We start from the raw sequence: 19,379 nt of genomic DNA, 5'->3' as shown, positions 1-19,379 counted from the left end.
TGACATGTTCAAACCTTGAAAATTCTCTGCCACTTGGAACGCACCTGCAGCACAATTCTCACTACTCTTGGCACTAGCAACATATTTTACCAAGGAAATTCAGAAGCTGGCATTATTTTCCTAGGATTAAAAGTTACGTAGCTGAGATGAAGTTTAAAAAACAAAACAAAAACAAAACACCGTTGCTTGCCTCGAATACAAGATCATCAGGCTAGCTGCTAAAAGGCAATAGCAGTGCCTGATCACTAACTTTTGTTAAGTAACACGGAACAGCCAAAATGGCTTGGTCTCAAAATGTTTAAGGACGATTATTTGCAGTGAATGAGTCACAATTCAAACACAGGCCATGTAACAAAACACCTTCTCTCCCTCCCACTCACCTCATCAAAAAACACTCTTGCTTTTGTTCTCAACTTCTGTGACAAACTCAGTTTAAGAAAATGTTCAGTGAAATCTTTCAGATATCTAAGGTCGACTAACCATTTTGCAAAGAGGTGGGGTCCAGAAATATAGAACAGCAAGAGTTTCTTAATGTATTTGTTTTACTGAGAACACACTGACAACTGATGGGTCTCTTTTGCTTTTGTTAAAAGGGCACCTCACCAAATTTGACTTGGTTCAGGGTCAACCAGAGATCAATTTTGCTTAAATGTCAGATGAGGTAGAATACCTGTATCAGTAGCAATACCACAGACAGAAAGAACGGAATAAACAAACTTACGTAGGTAATCCAAGCCAAGTGATCCAAAGGGGTGACCAACTGAATCCATGTTCCCTGATTTCCAAGGATGGTTCTGGGGGCTCTGGAACAAGCATTTCCAGGGCTTTCAGCACTACAGTGTGGGATGCTGCATTGGATTTCAGTGCAGAGACAGCTTCATAGTAGTTGAGATGAGTCAAATCAATGCCATTTATACTCAAAAGCACATCTCCTGTAGATTAAATAAGCAGGATGATCATGGCCACATACACTTATTGACCTTTTGTAATATAGACAACTTCTGCCTTGGGAAGTCATCCAGGATTTAGTGCTCCAAAATTCATTCATGTGTTTAATACCAACTTTCACTGAGTTAATTTGTAAAATTATAAAGGGAAACTCAGGGTCTGGAAAGCCTCCTTACCTCTCTTGATCCTACCATCCCTGAAGAGACATCCAATAGGTTGCACACTAGTTATATAAATAGGAAGTTTGTTTTTATTGTCCCTTCCACCTCCAATAGTTATTCCCAAAGATTCCTTCGGTTCCTTTCTTAGTGCAATGGTCTTTTCCTGGCTGCGGTATCCCTGAGGTAGATCCTATTAAGAGATGGCAATACTATATGGATTATCAACACAACAGAATTTAGGAAGTCCATAACTAGGATGGGAGACAGAGAATTCTATAAATTCAGTGCTGGTGAAAGATGCCACATTAATAGTTTTGTAGAGTAAAGTTGTTTAAGCTCAAATAGCAAAGCATAAGTTATGGCAAACTGTACTCCCAAGGTGATTCAAACCTGATTCAGAGCTAGGGATCTGAGGGTATCTGCCTGTCTACATGTTCATCTGATCCTTTGTCTGCACAGAGGCTCCATATGATGAGCATTTCCCTACCAGGAAATGGAAAGAAACTACCAATTCACTTCATACAGGTCACCACACATCACGTGCTACCAACTTTTTATCTTCTGAATTTCTGCTGAGATGGATTTGAACCAGTGACACAAGAAAGGCATTTCTAAATCTATTTGCAAAGGCTGACCTATCCAATCTCATTCATGCCTTGGATCAGAGCTTGTTAATAAAATATACTTGTATTTAGGTGCAGATAAAATCCATGCTGCACGTGGCTGGTCTGTGTTCGGGGGGGGGGGGGGGGGGACTGAAGGAGTGTGGGAGCGGGCTCAGGGATGGTAGCGGGGATAAGGCATTTGGGGTATAAGATGGGACTACAGTCAAGGGGTTTGGAATACAGGACTGGACTCAGCTGCAGCAAGGGACTGGGGCATGGGCTGCAGGAGGGAGCTAAGGACTGTGGCCCTGGGCCGGGATGCAGGACACTTACCTGGGCCAGCTCCCTTTTGGTAGCAAATTGGAGGCTCCATACAACCTGTGCTGTGTTGTGCTTACCTGCAGGCACTGCCCACTTCGCTCCCATTGGCCATAATTCCTGGCCAACAGGAGCTGTGGGGGCAGAGCCTTCAGGCAAGGGCAGTGCATCACCAAGAGCACTGGGAAGCTGCACCAGCCAGGAAGTGTGCTCCTCTGGCCCCAATAGGGAGCTGATGCGGCCTCAGCTACAGGGCTTATTAGGCAGCTGCACAGTCATGCAGCTTAGAGGGAACCCTGGTACAGTGCTGTTTTAAGTCTGAACTGCTACAAAAACAAAAAAAAATTAAAAAAGATTTGACAAGATAAGGAAACTGCTTCAGTGCTTTTTCTGCCAGCTTTCCTCTCCTATTGCATCACAACAAAAAGTGTTAAAGCAAAAGTGCTATATGGGACCAAACCTTACTCTTTATAATTCTGCAGTATTTTCAGTTTATAGTTTCATGACACTCATTGGTAAAGTAATAGATTTGAGAAACATGGAACCAATGGACCAGCAGAAAGTAGCACTACAATTACTACAAGATTTACCTTTTGGTAATTTGACTTTCGTCTGTAATGATTCTGGTCAGGTCTCCTCCGTTGATGCACTGGACTTCCTCCATTGCTACTGCTGCTGCTGGTTGGCGTTCCCCCCTCTTCAGTAGCCTCTGGCAGCTGTACACCAGTCTGCCTCAGAACCACAAAGTTCACTCTTGCCTCACTAGTCTGCCAGGAAAACAAAAAGAAGCTTGAAACTACTGAATTATCATTAAAGGTTCAATTTTCACCTTGGCTCATGCAGACACTTAACCTTGTTACTTCTGATGATTTCTCTGAAAGTTCCATGACTCAATTTGTGCAACATTCTGAAAAATGCAATAGGCATGCACTCATATGTAAGGACCAGATAAATCTATGAAAGGAGCTGATAAAAATCATCACATATAAGATACAGGAGGTAATTTTTCTGTTCTACTCAGAACTGGTGAGGCCTCAGCTGATGTACTATGTCCCATTTGGGGTACCACACTTGAAGAGGTGAATAAATTGGAGAGAGTCCAGGGGAGAGCAACAAAGTGATAAGAGGTTTAGAAAACATGGTCTAGAGTTCTTGCGTCATGATCTTCAGCCAAAAAAGAAACCCCAGCTACCAGAAGCAGGAGGTTGCTATCTCATGACACAGAACATTTGAAAATGATCTAAACAAAAGGCCACTGTATTTGGAATAATTCTTATGCAAATATTTATACCAAATGTTCAGCCCATTAAAATAGATTTCTATCATGATGAGAATGACTGTCTCCTGACAAGGGATCTCAAATTGACTCATGGACCTTTGTTCCCTTAAATATAATTTAACTGTGAATTTTCCCACCAGCATTCTCAATGCTTCCGTTCTGCACTGCCAAGCCACACAGCTTCTATTCAGGCCTTCCTAGTTTAGATTTAGAGAAGCCACACGTCCTTTGTTTCACATAATCTGTCCAGGTCTCTTTCACAGACATATACCTTGTGTGTAAACATTTTTAGTGTTGAAAGACTACATATAAAGATTAGTTTGCCTTTGCTGCACTAAAGCACTGGAGACATTTGACTCACTGCAGTCTAGTCAGAGATTATTCACGGCAGATTCTTACCTGTGTATTCATGATCACTAGGAAACTATAATCCTCACTTCGGGAGGGAAACCACTCTCCCAAAAAATGGTTACTTAAGGGTATTCAATTTACTCAGGAATGTTTTGTTAACCCTTAGGTCAGAAAAGGAGCACTCAGCTAGTGAAGCAGACAGTCACAGAATTACCAGATAGCTGCTTCAGTCAATAAATTACCTGTATTATCTGTGCAGCAGTCTCAGGTGTTCCCTGCCTCAGGTCCTGGCCATTTATAGAAAGCACTTTGTCATTCCGACTCAGCTTTCCATTTTTGGCTGCTAAGCCTCCATCAAGCAGGTCCAAAATAAAAATCCCTGTCTCGTCAGTCTTCCTAATCAGTTTGATTCCCAGAGGTTCAGATGGGTCTCTCTTCATCAGAGTAACATGTATCACTTCCTGATTAACAGCAGAGTTAGAATCCTGTGAGGCAGTCCTGTTGGAAAAACCCTTTTCCTGTAGGACCATAAGGTGAAGAACAGGACCTGGCTGGCGCAGCAAGGAGATAGCTTGACAATGAGTCACGCTGCTGATGTTGACACCATTCACCTAAAAAGAGGAAAGAAAATACACCATCTAGGTCAGTGATGGGCAACTACAAAGGGTGAGCAGGTCGCATCCTCCTTCACTTAAGTGGGCTGCAGAAGCCCACAGCCCACTGGGGCTCTACCTGCAGCCTCTGTGTATCCCCCTCCTCCCTGAGCTCTCCCCTCCCCCCCTCCCACCTTCCCAAAGCTGGAATGCCATGAACAGCTGATGCATTCCTTCCTCTTGGAGGAAGTGGAAGGAACAAGGAAGTGCCCCTGTGCGTTAGAGGCACGTGGGGATGGGAGGCATCTGGAGGTCAGTGGGCCATAGATGGAGCTGCAGTGGGGCACAGGTTGCCTATGAGACTTCCACTCTAGCTAATATCACAATGTTAGCAAAAAGCACTCTTGATTCTCCAGGCAAGAGGAGTCATTTCTGAAAACAGTAGCTGGGAGACCATCCCACAGACTTGAAAGTTTCTAGAATCTTCAACCTAAACCTTTCTTTTCTCAAGGTAATTTTGGTAACCATTCTTCCTCCCCAAGGAGTGAGTCACATAGAGTTCCATTCACAGGTGACACATGGGGGGGTTCAGAGGGGCTGAACGCACCCCCGCCCCACATAACTCCATCATTCATCATGAGAATTATGCCACTTCTGATGAGTATGGGGTCAGTCCCACTTCTCCCCCACAGAGACATATCCCAAATTGCTACTCCTAGGCTGTGCTGCTCCTGGGGAGGGGGATCTATCCCCACACCCACCAAAAGCAGCAGGAAGACATGGGCAGAAGTGGAACATTGGTGGACCAAGATGGATGTGATGTCAATTGGCTTGCAGAAGCAATCTGAAGATACAATGAAGATTGCATATCTGCCACACTGAATGCATGAGTCTGCTAATCCTTATGAGAGCATATAATCAAAGAAGCTGATTGATCTGGCCAGAAGGATCTCTCTGTAGGATCTGGACCTCACTACCAGGATATGTGCCTTTGTCACCTAAAGATTAGGCTACCAGCAATGCACTGTCCATGAAGCATTACTTCAATTTGGAAACCAAAACTAATAGTACAGAATGTGGTAGGTGATGTGCTTGGCAAGCTTTATTGTTATCAGCATATGGCACTGGTGTTCTGTGCTCTGCACTAGCAGCCAGTTGGCTTTCAGGGTGAATTTAAAATGCAGTTTTTGATGTGCAAGGCTTTAAATGATTTAGGACCTGACAGTTTGAGAGAGCATCTCTCCATATTCAATACTGCTGTTCAAGAGATGGAGTGGCTGTGAGGTAATATTTTTTATTGGACAATGGTCATAATTACACTGCACATAAATCTCATAAAAAGCTGCCAAATACATAAAGTAAATAAACAGACTATTAAAAACTAAAAAGAAAATAAAAATAATCTAAGGAGATCTGTAACAGGCAGTGAAACATTTTCAGACAGAAGAGGTATTTGTCAAATTGAGATAAAATTTTAAAAAAGAGTCCTATTACATTTACTTGCACTACTCTGAACAACTCTTTTGCACTTATACCCTTCAAGTTCTGGATCAAGTGAAAACAAGAGCCTATAAAAATGTTCTAAGGTATAAAAGTGTTCTGACAGCATTTCAAAATTTCACTTCTCATTTCCTTGTGGCTCTGGTATCTCTCTCCACAAGGACTCGGAACTAACTAAGCATAAAAGTAGAGTCTGTAAAGGCATTTTTGACCTACTACAGCAGGAAGGATCAGAAATTACATGAGACAGACCTTTCTTTTTAGGCTGACAGCCCTGGTGTTTTCTAGAACCAAGATATTTGGACAAGTGTCCAAACTTTGGGATACTTATCCAAATCTCTTCAGGTTACTTTCTGCTATCCCCTATAATAAAAAGCCTTCTCTTGGACAAAGGATGATGGTAATTTAACTTTATTACTAACAGAACAAACGTACCTCAAGAATATGGTCTCCAGGTGCTATTTTTCCATCTGCAGCCACAACAGAATCCCGAAGAACTTCCTGGACAACAATGTTCCCTAAAGGGGTGTCTTTACCCCCAACTATCCGCATCCCTAGGTCTTCTTCTGGATCATCTCGATGAATTTCAACTATACTTGTTTCAGCCAGAAGACTAGCTTTCTGAGACTGGTCTGATTGTGAGAATTGGAAAAGAGAAATCAACATGTGAACACACACACATACTATCCCCACGTCCTTTCTTTATTCTTGTTTCACAGGCAAATCAGGTATTGGTAGGGCTTATATAGTTTGGCATTTGTATGCTCAAAGTGGTGTATTGTATGTACTTGGGAGGGAACAGAATAGGACAGAGATGTGCAAAGTGGGGGACAGGCCTCCTCTGGAGGGGGTGAAATTTTGTAGGTGGGGGGACACGGCACAATTGGTTGCTGGGTTTCAGACTCATCCATGTCATTAAAACTCTTGAAATAGGTTAACTGGTTTTATATATGTGCATTCACATTTATATACTGATTAATAAAGTTTTTACATTCTACATACTTTTTTTTTTATATACATGTTGAAAGGTGGTTTTTCACATGAACATAACTGACTTTTCCATTGGTTTGGATTACAGTAGACAGGTTGTAGGGAGGACTGCTAATTGCAAGGATGAAAAGTGAAGCCAAATGTAAAAAGTTTGCTCATGCTTTGAATAGGTCACAAAGTAAAAGCAGAAAATTTAAATTTCCTAGAGTTTCTCTACATATTTTCTCAGCGCAAAGCTAATTGTCAGATGGTGTAGCAAAAATGGGAGAAAAAAGCATTTCTCAGGTCTTTTGAAAAAAATAGATGATTAAGTTGCCATTTTGCTATTTTCTTCTATACCTACTGACAGATTATTCTTAGTCGAACTACTTAGAACTTGGGTCACCTTTATTCCCAACCTGATGCTCATGCCATTAGAGAAAGGGACTTAGCTTAGTGCCCAGATCAAAGAACTGGAAGCCCAAACTCTTGGTACTAATCCGATGTCTATCATTACTTTGATGTACATGATCTTGGGAAAGTCATTTAACCTCTCTACTTCCATTTCTCTTCCCCTCTTTGCAAGGGGAGTAGCATTTAACTACCTGAGACGGCTGAGGAAAATTAATGCATCCAAAGCATTCTGTAGATGAAAACCATTAGCTGCCCCTACACTTTTGGCAAAGGATGTTAAATCTATCATCACTGCAATATTTGTGCAAGCCAAGCACTTTGTGTTGTAATTAAAGCAACCACAACGTCAGCCAAGTACAGCTGTAGTTCTCTATCACACGGTAGCTTTAACAGAAGGATAGGTATGTACTTGGGGAAACTCCAACACAGAACCAAGTTAAACAGTAACTATTAGATAGACTTTTTCACCCCTGCCTGATCTAAGTACATATAGGAATTAAAAAAATAATTTCGAAACCTGCTAAACAAGCTTCAGGCTTCTGAATGTCATTCTAAAATTTAATCAAGTTACATTATTTTTCAGTGGAGACATAACTTTTCATTTGTGGCAAGATTTGTTTTTACTGATCATTAATTTCAAAACCAAGCACTAGAACAAGCCATAAGAGTGCATCTGTTTAGTGTCAGCAGGCAGGAGCTAAAATAAACAAGCTGAACAAATAGTTGCCTCAAAGGAATACAGACAATACCAAAAAGAGATTGGCGTAAATTGCTAGTACTGTACTAATTGTTTGGCATTTTCATGATATGTTTGGTGCCCTCTTCTCATAAGGGTGGTAAATACCCTTTGTTTCCACATGGCTGCAAAAAGTAGTTAGTGAGAGGCTTCTGATATTTTATTTAAAAATTGGTACATTGTCTACTGCTGTTGTGAATGTAAGGTTTGTGAAAATCTTGTACTTGGTGCACATGGCCAATGTAAGATGGGGAAGGGAGCTGTTACTCTTGTAGGGTTGCCAGTTCTGGTTGGATATACTCCTGGAGGTTTCATCACATGATATAATTCTGGAGACTCCTTAGTAACCCTAGCTCTTAGTTAAAGAACTTCTTTAGTGTCGGTGACAGAGCCCTGTGTTTTTGGGAATTGAAAGGGTAAGAGTAAAAAGCAAAGGAGAATCTTGAAACTACTGAAGGTTTCCAAGTTTTTGTTCATAGAGTTATGGGCAGAATCTCCAACAAGTTCTTTTAAAGATTTTCCCTAACATTATTTAACGTGTCATTTTTAATTTTTTCAAAGGAGGTTTGAAGTTGCATTGCATTATTTGTTATTCAAAGTGGTAGTGAGACACTATTTGTTACTGCAGCTGGAAAGTGAGAGAGAGAGACACATTACCACCTTCTTCGCCCTCCTCAAAGGCTGGATTAACTAGTCCAGGCTCCACAGTCCCCAGAGATACCACAGCCGCTATAGAGCTCTCGGCTACCAGTGCTGACAGTCCATCTGATACCTCCGCCTCTCTGGCAGGATTTGTTTCCTCCTTGGTAATGGGATCTTCCTTTCCTCTGAAATGTGGATTTTTTCTCTTTTCTAGTTCAGATTTGTATTTCTTGAAGCCAGGACACCTAGACAGGGTTTGGAAGTCAGTTATCCACACAAGCAGCAACACTCTCCACTTACATAATACACTCAGCACATACAAGTTCTGGATAACTGTGGTGTGTCAGGAGGCATGATTACGTCCTCAGCCACACATTCTCTTTCCAACTGCTGGTGCTAACAGATTCCTTCACATCTCAGTCTCAAACTGATGCTTAAAAAAGGTGTTGGGGAGGAAAATCCTTTGTCTTTATTTAAGAGATGACTAGTTTAATATATCTGAGAAAGAGACGGAAGGAGTTTCCCTTGTTAAATATTTACCATTCAAACCCTGATGCTCCCAATGACCGTGAGAATACACTTTGTAAGGCATAAGCAAATACTTATTCCCTCTGTAGGATGGTCAAAGAGGCCTCTCAAAAGGCACAGGGCAATCAAACCTAGTGTCCAAAATACATCTCCTTGCTGACACATTGGGAGGCCCAGGAATGGCCCTGAACTATTTTAATTAATAATAATGGCATCTCCCTAATACACTCTAGAGATCTTTGCAGTCTGGCTTCAGATGGGTTAATTTTACAACATACATGAAAAATGTGACAAGACTAGTCTCTATATTGCACTAATTTTTTATAATCCACAGCTGTGGCTCAGTCTCACTAGAAGTCATCACAAACCCTCATGCAAAATAAGTGTGGTGGTTTCATGCCCTTAGAATCCAGAGTGAATCACCTTTATGTTAACATAGGCCATATATTTAAAAAAAAAATCCAGACAAAAACTAGATGCCTGGAACTATTTTTGATACTGATTAAATCACACAACGGACTAAGCGCTAGAGTATAGTCTGAATGGTTAGCCTTCCCAATTGTGACTGCATATCCACTGAAGCTGAACATTTCAGCTAACAGAGATGAGATATTGGCACTTTTAACTCACTGCTAAAAGGATCTGGAAAAGGAAGGAGGTGGGAGAGAAATTATTCAATGCTGAAAATGTGTGTTAAGGCTCAAGCAAAATAATTCCAGACCTTAAGAGCTTATATTGTAAGAAACAGATGGGATGCACTGGTAAATCCAGAAAATAGAACAGGCTTGTTTTTTCTGAAGAAAGGGCAATGGGAAATGTTTTAAAATAATTGTGAATTCTCAACTTGTATGTTGAAAGTATGGATACAAATATGGAGAAAGCACCTTAGCCTCCAGATACCATAGGAGCATGCAATGGAAATATAAAAATGCCTGGCTAAAATGGCAAAGATTTCTTTAGCTCAATCACCACCTGCACATTAATTGACTTTGGAGTTGCTATAGACAAACATGATGTATTCCAATGTTAACTAATCTAGTGCATGCTCCCTATTACACAAACAGAATGTGCTGCCACTGAAACTTTGCCTTTGTTTACAGTATGGCTTACGCCCAGCTCCATTCTGGACAATCATTAACTAGGAACAAAGGTTCTTGAAACTCCATGGAAAGACTCCTTTGTTGTGTACACTTTTGAAAAGCACAGTGCTCTGTCTGCTCCAGTTCATAGCAGCAGGAATGCCAAAAACCATCGGTGTTGAGAAGTGCAATGACAAGTCAATCTCCCTCTCTCTGTAGGGCACTTTTTCAGTTATATCTATCGTTTTGAAAGAATGGGGGTTTATAATGCCATTATAAATAGGTGATTCAGCAAGTGCATAATTCACAAGATGAAAAGATTTCTACTATTTGGATCAAAGACTTTTGTGTTACATCTTAGTTGCACTGAGTAAACTAGCAGCATTGTACCCCGGTCTCTCTTTGTGACTATTCAGGAACTGCATTTGCAGCAATAGGGTATGTATGTTTATAAATTACTTCAAGGAAGCAAGTGCACAAAGACGACTGTGTGAAAAGGAACGCTATTCAAGCACAATTCAGGGGCTTGTTGCACTCAGTTGGATATCGATTCTGCTCATCTATGTCTGAACAGACAAATAGCTTAACCTGTATTCTCAACACAGATGCAGTAATTACACAAACGTATAAGCATATTGTCTTCATCCTCTCACCTTACTGGCCCCTTGCTTTGTCATCTCTGCCTGATGTTCTCATCTTAATTTAGTTCATAAATTTTTCTGGGTAAAGAAACCACCTTTTTTGCTCCCTAAGGCACCACAGACAGTGTTACATAACTATTAGTAATATAAATATATACACACCTGTTCTGTAAGTGAGCTTCTAGTTCACACCTCTGCATAGTCTGCAGACACTCTTTCTGGAATGGACAGAGGACAGTCAACTTATCCAGTAGGTTTCTCACTAGAAGGCTAGACTTCCGGCAGTGTTGGAAACACAGTTTTTTCCGATCCATGGGACAAAAGTTATATTCCTGCATGAAGTTCTCAAGGCACTTGAAACAGTATGTGTGTCCACAGGGTGTATCCATGGGCTGCAGCAAAGGCTGAAGACAGATATGGCAAACCAGTTCATCATCTACTTCATCTTGGAAGTTATAAAGATGATTGTCCTGTAACAGGTGGAACTGGCCGCATTTATGGCAAAGTTCACTAACTTTGGAGACTGGCTCTTCCACTACCGGGTCACCCATGATACCCAACATTAGAAGTAAGTTCGTCAGCTTGAAGAGCAGGAGATAGTGGTCTGACAGGACTTTCCTAATGAAGACAGGAGAGAGAAAGATCAATCACTTGTCTAAAATGCAAGTTGAGGCCATTGTCAAATTGAAATCTAGTCAGTTAAAAGTAAGTTGTTTCAAGAAGCACATCTGTCTCAACTCCCCCTACCAATTTTTGTGATTTTTGCATCCCTCCCTGTCCCCTGTAACTAGGAGGGAGACCCACTCAGACAGCAGGGGAACATAAGAACTATTCAACAAAGTATTTGTACGTCTGTTTAAGCATTTTGCTGATTTACATCCTGAGAGATCAGGCATGGGAAGAAGGAACACTGACTAGACACAGTTCTGCCAAAAACAAAAAATAAATTGAACTAATATTCTTATTCTTAATAATTACAATAATCACTACAAGAAAAGTGTCTGCTTTTTTGGTTGGTACCGCATGCATTTGTCTTAAAAGAGATGGGGGCGGGGGATGAGGAGGGGGAAGCAAGAGGAAGGAGCTGTTGAAAGGAAATTTTAAGTCTACTATTTAGTCTAAGAGGCATTTCCTTCCTCCCAGTCCCCTCCATCCCCAAACAAAACCTGGTTAGTTTAAACCATGAGTGTTTTGTTCACTGCTTACTGAAGCACACGTTCTGTGTGTTCAAACAAGTATTCTATTGGAACTAAAAAAGCAACTGCTTTATAATAAATGATAGAAATATCCACCCAGGCCACTGCATAATGCAGCATGGTATATCCAAAGTGCTTGAACTTTATTAGTTAAAAATAAACCTCAGCATTGTAGAGGATGAAGTTAATGGGATACATTCAGATCTATGCAGCTGCAACCCCACAGATTTTTGATAAGTGTTGCATTCTGAATGTTGCTTGCATGGCAAGCCAATAAATTATGCTAAGGATTTTGGTACAAACCTTTATTTAATTTGGTAGTTATAATACAGTGAGCTGTAAGGCTTGGATTCCACATCAGTCACTTTTCTAAAAATAATTAGGAATGAGAGCTTTCTAGTGTCATAAGTGTAAGAAAATAAATGTCATACTTGGGCAAAGTGTACTTGAAACAATTCCCTCATGGAATGTGAAAAGTGTATAAATCTTGAGGAAAAATGGTCTTCTCAAATGCCTTGAGGATGACATATAGAGGAACAGTAACTTTGCAAGAACTGTGAATAAAAGTCAGAAGTTTCTAACAACAGATACCATATTATCTCAAGTACTGTCAAATACACAAGTCAGCTTTTTAGTTGAAGGGTCTGTACCACAATCAAATCAATTCGTTTCACACATTGTTACTTTTTATGGAAACTTACGTATACCCTTTAGAAGCCCAACAGTATTTCTGTCAAGATGCCGGGGTAGAGAGGTAATACTGCCTTTTTAAAAAAAATCCTCCAAGTTGTTTTCTTCCCAAGTGATCCCTATGCCTGACAGTCAGCATCACCCCACAAGTAGGAGCTCACATGGGATATGCAGTTCAAGAGCTTTGCTTATGTCTAGTCTTCACTGTAAGTGACTCTTATCACTTCCCATTCTAGACAAAATAGGAGACATTTCATATAATAGGAGAATGTTAACAATGTACAAGCCTCTGTAGTACTGATGAAGAATGTGGTATCCCACACTCCCGTATTCTAGAAACCTCAGTGTTCTGCCAGCTGCAGCACGCAGGTACACAGCACATCTAAAGCACACAGGCACTACCTCTTTTGCCACATCTTTCGTAAAAGGACACGTCTTGATCCTCACTTATTTTAAAGCAAAGAGGTACCAACATTACAACTTCAGAGAAGCCCCTGATGCTACCTAATACTTCCATTCAGTCAGCCCAATTCCAATACAATGCTCCCCCCCCCCCCGCCATTTTTCAAAAAAACAAACACCTATCAGTAAGACAGAACCACAACTGTGGTTTTGGACTTGTATTACATGGTTTAATAGTTGCAGAAAACATTTTGGCAGGTGATTAAACAAATACATACTTTCTCAGTAAAGACCAAGAATTCACTCCCACCATTGCTGATAAGCCCCTTTTCAAATGTATCCTTCAGGGTTTCACTCTCTGCTCTGTTACAACATGAACAGGTAAATCCCATATAATATCATTAAGGCTACATCTAGACTGTCTCTGTAATTCAAAATAATTTATGCAATTTGAGCAACACAAATTGTATAAATTATTTCAAACTTGGTGCCATCCAAATGGCACTGAAGTTCTAACTAAGTGGCTATTTTGAGGTTTCCGCTACCTCTCTCACGATGAGCAGTAGTGGAAACGGAATACTGCATTCAAAATTGAAATAGTTATTTCGAGCATGAAAAGTAGCCAAAGAGCTGCTACAAATGTATCCCGAAATAGAAACTACAGCCTACACGTAGCCTTATAGATTAGTGTCAAATAGACTTCTGTATCTGAATCTAGTAAAAAAAAAATAGTTCGTATGAATTTTATTTCCCTATAATCCCAATGTTAACTCCATACCTGATTTTTCTGAAGAGTCCATATTTAAAAATAGGAAACTGGAATCATAATTTCTCTAACAACTCCAAGTGCTCAGACATGATTTACCTTACATCATTGTCCTTTCAACAAAGAGGAATTTTCTTCAGACATTTGGGAACCTAAATTTGACACATCAGCCCACACCTACTACCGAAGTAGTAATTTGTGAACAGCACTAATGAAGTGACAAGCTTGAACATGCCCACTGGCTGTTCATGATTTCAAACAGAAAGCAGATGTGCTGTGTAAGTAAAATTAGTTAAGAAGTTACTCTGCAAAGACAACTGCTTAAGAATCAGTTTTGTTGCACTACATGTCTAGGGAATACAGTTGCAGCACTATAGCTTTGATTCTATTCTCGTACAGGTCTGACTGCATTAGCTTTTACATTGTCACTCTAGCCTAGTCACTCCTACATAAAAAGTGACAGCACAAGCAGGCCTTGTGAACTCAGATTCAGGTGCTAAAGGTGCAATTTAAAATATGCCTGGAGTCATCTTGGGCAGTTTCTATCAAGTTTAAACTTCTCATTCTCACTTCAAGGGCCAAAATCAACTCCACTACATATTACAACACTCTTATTTCCTTCTAGTAACAGAGAGGGAGCCGTGCTAGTCTATATACTATCGAAACAAAAAAGCAGTCAAGTAGCACTTTAAAGACTAACAAAATAATTTCCCTTCCCTCTCGTTTCACTACGACTTTTAGCTTCCTTCCCCTGCTTCCACTTTTTTGCCATATTCCAGGTAGCTTAAGACATTTGCTAACCCTCAATTTAATTCAAATCTTTAAGTCCTTCTTCCTACAAATCCCAACTATAGACAAATGCCTTCTTTACCATAACACTAAGAAAAATGTTGTGTTTTATTTTTTGCACCACACAGACAGTATGAGAAGCCACAGGGCTGTTTAATAAATATACACAACCTTGTAAGGCCTAGCTGCATACTATTACCGCTCTTGACTGTTTACTGGGTGCTTCTAAAACAATATATATATATATATATATATATATATATATATATGAGAGAGAGAGAGAGAGAGAGAGAGAGAGAGAGAGAGAGAATGCCACTAAAGCGTTCAGACCACTCTATTCATATACACTACAAAAAAAGAAAAAGTGGGAGGGAAGCTTTCCTGTAGATTCTACAGTATGTCATATCTTGCATGCACTAGAACACAAATTCCTTGGGAAGGAACTGTTGTGTTTTGTCTTTACCACACCAAATACATCATGGGTTCTTTTCAAAAAGTACAGTAGAACCACAGAGTTACTAACACATGAATAAAGGAGGTTGTTCATTACTCAGAACAAAACTTTTTTTTTTTTAAACGAAAGTTTCTATTTGAAATTTGACATAATGGCTTTGAAACTACTTGGCAGAAGAAAAATGCTGCTTTCCCTTTCTTCTTAGTTTACATTTAACACAGAACTGTAGTGCATTTGTGTGGACTGCGTGGTTTTTTGTTCGTTTTGGGTTTGGGGGGAGGCGCAAGGAGGAACAGGATCTCTGCTGCAGTCTGACTGTGTACTTTCAGTTAGAAAGGAGGTGTGTAACTCCTGAGTTCCTACTGGATATTCCATTTTCTTGTACCATTACACAGAACAACAGAAATTAGGTCTCTTGATTCTCTATCATGTTGTCTAGTCTGTCAGTGCAAACCCATTCCCTGCAAAATATTAATGACTTGACTATTCTTGTTTTAGTTTTGCCAAGTGATGGAGCTTCCAGCACTCTTTGGCTATGTCTACACAAGACAGTTTTGTTGAAAAAACTGAATTTTTGCCAACAAAACCAGGAAGCATCCACATTCCCAAGGCATTCTGTCAACAATAAATCAAGGAACACAGCACTTTCGTTGACAGCTTTCTGCCACCCACCTATGAGGCAGAATGCTTCTGAGGACAAAAAGATGGTCTGGACTTTCTGGAGGGCCTGCCAGGACATCAGGAAGCCCTGTTGGCTATACAGTAGACCCTCCAGCTATGCAAGGGTCCCTTTCTGCATGCCTCATCTATCCTGGATTTCGGATAAGTGGAGGTCCAGCTTCTCCCCTGGCAGAACATAGGTTCTGCAGCCAGGGAAGCAGCAGAAAGGTAAGTCTCTGGGGTTGGGGGTCAGTTGGGGAGGATTAAGCCTGGGGTGGGTTGCGGCTGAGCCAGAGCTGTGCACAGGGGTGGTCAGCCAGAGCGCTGCTTGGGTGATAAGCTGGGCTGCAGGGGGTTTGAACTGCGTCTGGGGCATTGAAGCAGAGCCATGCGTGGTGCGGGGGGGAGGTTGAACCAGAGCCATGCAGGGCAGGGAGAGAGGTTTCAAACCAGGGCCATGTGTAAGGGGTTTGAAACAGGGAGGGGCGTGGGAGGTTTGAACTGGAGCCACGTGTGGGGTTAAACTGGGGTTGTGAGGGGGCTGAGCTGGAGCCATGCGTGAGGGGTAGTGAGCTGGAGCTGCATGCGGGTGGTGAGTGGGCAGGGGAGTTGAACCGAGGCTGGGGAGGTTGAGTCAGATTTGTGCCTGAGGAGTGGTGAGTTAGACTGGACTGCCCAGCTGCTCTTTCAACAGAATGGTTAACCAGAAGTACAGTAAGGTCTCAGAGTACGTGAACCAGAGGCAGGGGTGAACAGGAGCTATGTGTGGGTAGTGAGCGGAGCTGGGGGAGGGGGATGAGCCAGGATCATGCGGAGCCAGGGGGAAGTGGAGGGGGAGGGAGGTGAGTTAAGCGCAACTGGAAATCGCATATTTCCAGGGTTTACTCTAGGAATTGGAGGTCAGATGTGTAAAAGTGGGGTCGCGTACTCTGGGTTCACGTACTCTGATACCTTACTGTACTGCTAGTTGACCAGTCTGTTGAGAGCACGGTCGGGCAGTCCAGCTGCTCTGTTGACAGAGCGGATCGCTCTTTTGATCTGCTTTGCAGTCTGGACACAATCTGTCAACAGAAGTGTTGTTGGAAGGTATTTTCCAACAGCAACCTCTGTCAGCAGTTTGCTTTAGTATAGACATAGTCTCTATATCAGACACAGATTCCCTTTCTGGGCTCACCTACAGCATTAGTTATAGCACTAAAATTATGTAATGCTTCAAACACACAAACAATGAACTTTTGAGTACCACCTCAGGCTGTGGAGTCCCAATTAAAATTAAGTTCAGCGATACCCTTAAACTTACTGAATAAGCATTTGCACTCTCCTAATTGTGATGTTTTAAAAAGCAATACTAGTATAAAACTCCTTCCCAAGCTTGTACTTCTTCCTGTACTAAGCTTATCTATATTACTGTAGTGCTTCTTTTCACAAGAAAAAGAATTGTGGTTGTTCTTGACATACCCAGATATTAAAATGTCACTTTTGCAATGATATCAGCTGAAGTTGGCATTTTCACTGCCATTTCCATTTCCTGTTTTCAGCACTTTATAGCTCAACCATAACAAATAGAACTTTGTAGCACAGATGTACAAAAATATAATTCAGAGCAATCCAAGTCATTCATGTATGGCCCCCTCCCTGCAATCCTCACATCTAAACATTTGACAATCTTTGATATATTTATCCTCACAACACCCCAAATTAGTTAATGAAATAGTACTATTTACACTTTACAGGCAGGGAACCAAACCAGAAGCGATCTCCCCAGTGTTACACACAAGGTCTATGGCAGAGAATTGAACTCTGATCTCTCAAGGCCTAAATCAAATACTTTATCTAAATAAAGATTTATGGATTTGTGGGAGAGTGGGGAATTGAGTCATTGAGATAAGCCATTTTGGTTCACCTGTAATTCTGAACTACAAGCAGACATAGTTAAGTAGAAACAAACTTCATTTGTTGTTCTTGAGAAAGTGAGACCTACAAAACTTGCATATTACAAACTAAGGGACTATATGGTTAATCACTGTAATCAAGGAGATAAAGGAAAAGTCAGATACTTCAATGATTATCCATGTAAGGTTATGACAATTAGAAAAAACTTGCACCACATGCACTTGAGATCATTTCTGTCCCAAAAAAGTTAATTTGCATATGACTCGTTTATATTATTACATATAGCGGTATTACAAAAATATTTTCTTAGTTTAGAAGTTTTATATTATGCACTTTTACAAGGAAGTGTTTACATGCTAAACTGAGCTATGAAAAGCCCCAAAAAGAAACTTTCAAAATGGATTTTTAAGTAACTATATATAGTGTATGCAATCATTCCAATTACTGGATTACAAAGAAATAAAAGCAGCAGCAATCTAAATCTTAAAAAAACCAAAAAAACCTCATGCTGGCTTGGTTGAGATAACTGATGCAAATAAAATATTCTTGTAAGCATCAGCATCCTCTTGACTGATCAGAGCAAAGACAATAAAGACAGCAGCCCAGTGCAAAATACATCCAAGCATATTTAGGATGGTATGAAAAAAAATGGGAAAAGAATGTTGAAGAAAATTTCAGTTATGTGACCAATTTTCCCACAATACCAAAATTTTGCATCTTCATAAACTTAGCTGGGATTTTTGCAATGAAGAGATTTTAGAAATTAAATTTAGGCTCCATTTTGAATGAAAGTTCATGTGGAACACTGGAGTGTTAATATTTTGACACATTTTTTAGTAGGTAATCATGTTATTTTGTATCTGCAAAAACAAGGAGTCCTGTGGTGCCTTAAAGACTAATAATGATTTAGGAATAAGCTTTTGTGGGTAAAGACTAAGTGGTTTTCACTATGAAAAAAAGACTTCTTTATCCACGAAAGCTTATGCCCAGATAAAGTGTTAGTAACTAAGATGACAATAAATGAAAGGGGATTGGGGAAAAAATATTTTCTCTTTCCAATAAGTTCATTTCACAGAACTTCATGTGGCTATTTCTCACTGCAACAAATAGAGAAGCTAGTTACCAGAATAATAAGAACATTATAAACCCACAAAAATGACAGGGGACATCAAAAGCAGGTACGATATCTGCAATTACAATGTTTTTGTGTTTTAAAAAAAAAAAAAAACCTTAAAATTAGTGTCTATCAAATGCTATTCTTACTGGAGATTTTTTAAGAGCATGGCTTGATTGGGCCAATGTAGACAGAAAAAGGTTTCTGGAAATGGCTTAATAAAGTAGGATGCCAGTGTAATAGCCTTAGCCCAAACAAAGGCCCTAACTCAGGAAAGCACGTTTAAATCCATCCTTATTCAGTAAAATAATTGTGTATTTAAAGTAGGGGACTAAGTTTCTTTCCTGCTTTTTTTAAATATGAATTTTGCAAAGTGGTAGGAAATATTATACTAATGAAATCAAATCTAGTAGTCAACTCACCCTCCTTCACAGTTTTTGCACCATGTGATAAACTTCAATTAAGAGATTCTGATTTACAGTGAACATGAGTGGAAAATGAACTCTTCAGTACTGAGAAAATACTGACTTAGCCATTTATCTATAAGTACTTTACAAGCCAGAATTATATAAATGCCACAAATTTCAGCGTCGAGTACTTAAGTCATTCCTACGACGGAAGAGCAGAAGACTAGACCTAGCTGTTTTACTG

At 40.3% G+C, this 19,379-nt stretch overlaps 1 protein-coding gene across 3 annotated transcripts in view; it reads right to left on the bottom strand.

Annotated features, from left to right (window-relative positions):
• The window catches only part of LOC142020271 (ligand of Numb protein X 2-like), a 41,836-nt gene that overhangs the window by 6,767 nt on the left and 15,690 nt on the right, over positions 1 to 19,379 (bottom strand). For 2 of the 3 annotated variants that reach the window (XM_075007981.1, XM_075007983.1), the window contains exons 2-8: positions 10,927 to 11,382; positions 8,532 to 8,761; positions 6,191 to 6,387; positions 3,905 to 4,273; positions 2,623 to 2,799; positions 1,125 to 1,299; positions 722 to 932 (exon numbers count right to left, since the gene is read on the bottom strand). In XM_075007981.1, the coding sequence (XP_074864082.1) occupies positions 722 to 932; positions 1,125 to 1,299; positions 2,623 to 2,799; positions 3,905 to 4,273; positions 6,191 to 6,387; positions 8,532 to 8,761; positions 10,927 to 11,327 (1,760 nt within the window). In that variant the 5' untranslated portion in view covers positions 11,328 to 11,382. The remainder of the gene's footprint in view (positions 1 to 721; positions 933 to 1,124; positions 1,300 to 2,622; positions 2,800 to 3,904; positions 4,274 to 6,190; positions 6,388 to 8,531; positions 8,762 to 10,926; positions 11,383 to 19,379) is intronic. The other variant, XM_075007984.1, reaches the window with a different exon arrangement.

This window comes from Carettochelys insculpta, chromosome 13, assembly GCF_033958435.1.
Source record: "Carettochelys insculpta isolate YL-2023 chromosome 13, ASM3395843v1, whole genome shotgun sequence".
In the NCBI taxonomy this organism is placed as follows: Eukaryota; Metazoa; Chordata; order Testudines; family Carettochelyidae; genus Carettochelys; species Carettochelys insculpta.
This window is presented reverse-complemented; position numbering and strand designations above follow the sequence as displayed.